The sequence below is a fragment of the Phaseolus vulgaris genome, chromosome 2, assembly GCF_051622355.1.
Source record: "Phaseolus vulgaris cultivar YP4 chromosome 2, ASM5162235v1, whole genome shotgun sequence".
NCBI classification, from domain to species: domain Eukaryota; kingdom Viridiplantae; phylum Streptophyta; class Magnoliopsida; order Fabales; family Fabaceae; genus Phaseolus; species Phaseolus vulgaris.
In genome coordinates this window covers 12,357,035-12,360,398 of record NC_143499.1, presented here as the reverse complement: position 1 = coordinate 12,360,398, position 3,364 = coordinate 12,357,035, and the positions used below count along the sequence as shown (strand labels likewise).

At 39.5% G+C, this 3,364-nt stretch overlaps 1 protein-coding gene across 1 annotated transcript; it reads left to right on the top strand.

Moving 5' to 3' along the window:
• The first annotated feature begins 344 nt into the window (after positions 1-344).
• Positions 345-2,064, top strand: LOC137810677 (metalloendoproteinase 2-MMP). The gene has a single exon (XM_068612064.1). It carries the CDS (start codon positions 478-480, stop codon positions 1,852-1,854), a length of 1,377 nt encoding a protein of 458 aa, XP_068468165.1. The 5' UTR covers positions 345-477; the 3' UTR covers positions 1,855-2,064.
• The last annotated feature ends 1,300 nt before the right edge of the window (positions 2,065-3,364 follow it).

Sequence of the window (3,364 nt, the reverse complement as noted above, 5' to 3'; positions counted from 1 at the left end):
TTTTTTAATCACAAATTATATTTAAGAAGGATAACTTCAACTCTTATACATGCTAATTAGGTTGGGCGAATTTAGGTTTCTATTCAAACTATACATACGTATTAAATTGAATTAAAGTAGCCTAAATCCAAATAAACCATTTCTAAATTCTTCTCTTATCTATAGTATTTGTCTCTCTGTGACCTACTTTTTTCTTTATTTAGAATTATAGAGAGTAATATACATATACCCTTACGCTAACTTTAATAAAATAATGATTATTGACATTTGTAGGCATCTGAGCCGAAGCACATAATTGGAGGGAATCTGTCAAAGTCAAACAAAGCACTCCTTATTTTCGTTATTCAATATAGACATTACAAAGCATGTTGGTTCTTGCAAGTAATAAACTACATATTAATTCTTTTTTTTAAAAATAAAATTTATAATAACTATAGCTTTTAACCAGTAATTTCTTGTCCTCAACGAAAAACCACCATGTTGCGACGACGTTTCCTAGAGTGGCTTCTTCCATGTGCTTACCATCCCGCGGGAATCATTCACACGACTCAGAACTTTTCAACGAATCAGTGTCAGACAACTTCGGTCGGCGAAGACTTCAAAGGTTCACAACTTCACATAGATCATACCATCACCATATATATATATATACATGTATCTGATAAATGTATTCCAAATCTTAAGATAATTTCCATTTTTTCATCAAAACAACAACACACGATGAACACTCACCAACAACAACGTTGTCTCATATTTCCTCTAACAACGTTAATAGTAGTTTTTCTCAGCACCACACTTTCACCGGTCTCAGCTCGTTTATTCCCCAACGTGTCCTCAATCCCAGAGTGGAATTCCTCCCACGTGCCACCAGCCGGCGCGTGGAACGCGTATCTCAACTTCACCGGATGCCGTCACGGGAAAGCCTACGACGGCCTTTCCAATCTCAAAAACTACTTCCACTACTTTGGCTACATCCCCACCGCGCCTCCGTCCAACTTCACCGACGATTTCGACGATGCGCTTGAAGCCGCCGTCAAGGCCTACCAGAAGAATTTCAACCTCAACATCACCGGCGAGCTCGACGACGCTACGATGCAGCAAATCGTTCGTCCGCGCTGCGGCGTGGCCGACGTAATAAACGGCACTACGACAATGAACGGTAAGTCGAACACCACGACCACGCCTAAGTTCCACACGGTGGCGCATTACTCATTCTTTGATGGCATGCCGCGGTGGCCGCAGGGTACAGAAGAACTCACCTACGCGTTTGAGCCTGATAACGGCCTTGACGACACTGTGAAGGGCGTTTTCAGTAACGCGTTTAAGAGATGGGCAGAGGTTACGACAATCTCGTTCAGCGAAGCATCGTCGTATGCGGTTGCGGACATCACGATAGGGTTTTATAGTGGGGATCACGGGGATGGTGAACCGTTCGACGGAGTGTTGGGGACGTTGGCGCACGCGTTTTCGCCGACGAACGGGATGTTCCACCTCGACGAGGCGGAGGACTGGGTTGCCACCGGCGACGTCACCGAGGCCTCCATGTCCAACGCCGTGGACCTGGAATCCGTGGCGGTCCACGAGATTGGCCATTTGCTCGGCCTCGGACACTCCTCCATCGAAGAAGCCATCATGTACCCTACTATCTCGGCGAAAACGAGAAAGGTGGAACTCGCCGAAGACGACATTGAAGGGATTCAAGTTCTCTACGGTTCTAACCCTAACTACACCGGCACACCCTCTACTTCATCACGAGAGAACGATTCCAGCGACGCTGTTCGCCACGTGCGGGCCACGTGCGGCGTGCTTTTCTCCTCTCTCTTCCTCTTCCTTGGATTTGTATTGCTCGTCTGATTTTTCTCTTGTTAGTTTTGTACAGAGGAGTGCGCTTGTTATACGCACGGACATACATACGGATACGTGTATAGTGTTTCGTTGTCGTCCCGAGTACGTATGGTACTTTGTACAATGATTCATTAGTATTCTTCATTCTTTTTTTTTTTTGTGATAGTTTATTAAAGAATAATGATACACATCGAGTGTTAATGATTTTTTTTTGGATTCTATGTGTTTTCGGATTCTAAGAGTTAATGAATCTAACATGCGGCATTGCATTCTATATTCGAAAATCACTTACCTTATTCTCTATCATGAATATGTGTGTTCTCTAAATTAGATTTGAGTGTTTGGATTTTCCACTTTATCTCTTGTTGAAGTTTATTCAATTTTCCTTTTATTTATTGTAATCCTCTGAGTGGAAAATATATTTTTACATAGCTAGTTAAAAATAGTACTTTTTTTAAATAAAGAAAAAATTCTTAAAAATATTCAGTTATTTTCTAAACAAAACAGACGAATATTCATTAAGATTACCTTAAAGTTGATGAAAAAGGAAAAATTCACACTAATTGCAAAATAAGATCGATTTTGCGTTTCAAAAAAGGTTAATTTTGTGTCCCAAAAGATAGGAACACTAACAACATAAACACAAAAGCAATAGTATTAGCTACAATTAATGGATAATAAAAACTCCTGAAGAAGTATGAAGTGGTGTGAAACCAAAACTTTGATTATTTCTGGGTGTTTGGAGGCAAATCAATAACGAGTTCAATTGAATGATAAAAGTAAATAGTCTATTATCCTGGGAGTAAGTGATGAATCCAAAACATATAATTTGTTTGATTCGTTCAACAGGTAAGTGATAAGGTAAGTATTGATAAGCAAGGATGTAATATTTGAAAAACATAGAGGACGGATTTGGGAGCAAAATGAAGAATACCAATTGGATATTCTTTGTTGGGAAGAAGATGAAGAATATGCAAGTGACATCGAAGAACAATATGAGAATGTTGTGGATAGTAAAGATGATAGGGAAACTGAGGAAAAAAATAAAGAGAATGTTGTGGATAGTTCCATCAGCACTAATATTCTTTCTAAAAATTATGAGACTCCAATTGAAGGGAGGATTAGAAGGATAGGAGAGAGTCAGTTTGGATGATTAATTACGAAAGAGGAGAATGTCTATCAGATGATGTGGACCTGAATGTAAGGATGATCAGTGGACATGATCCAGTTTTATTCGAGGAAGTTATTAAGAGCAAGAAGTGGAGATATGCAATGATGAAAGAGATAAAATCTATAAAGAAAAACAAGACTTGGGAGTTGACTGATTTTCCAAGAGGAGTGAAGTTGAATGGAGTAAAATGGGTCTTCAAAACCAAATTTAAAGAGAATGGAGAAATAGTCAAGTTCAAAGCAAGACTAGTGGCAAAAGGGTATGCTCAACAATATGGACTATATGCCAGGTTGGAATGTTATTTTCAGTTAGATGTGAGGAGTGCCTCTCTACATGGTAAACTTAAAG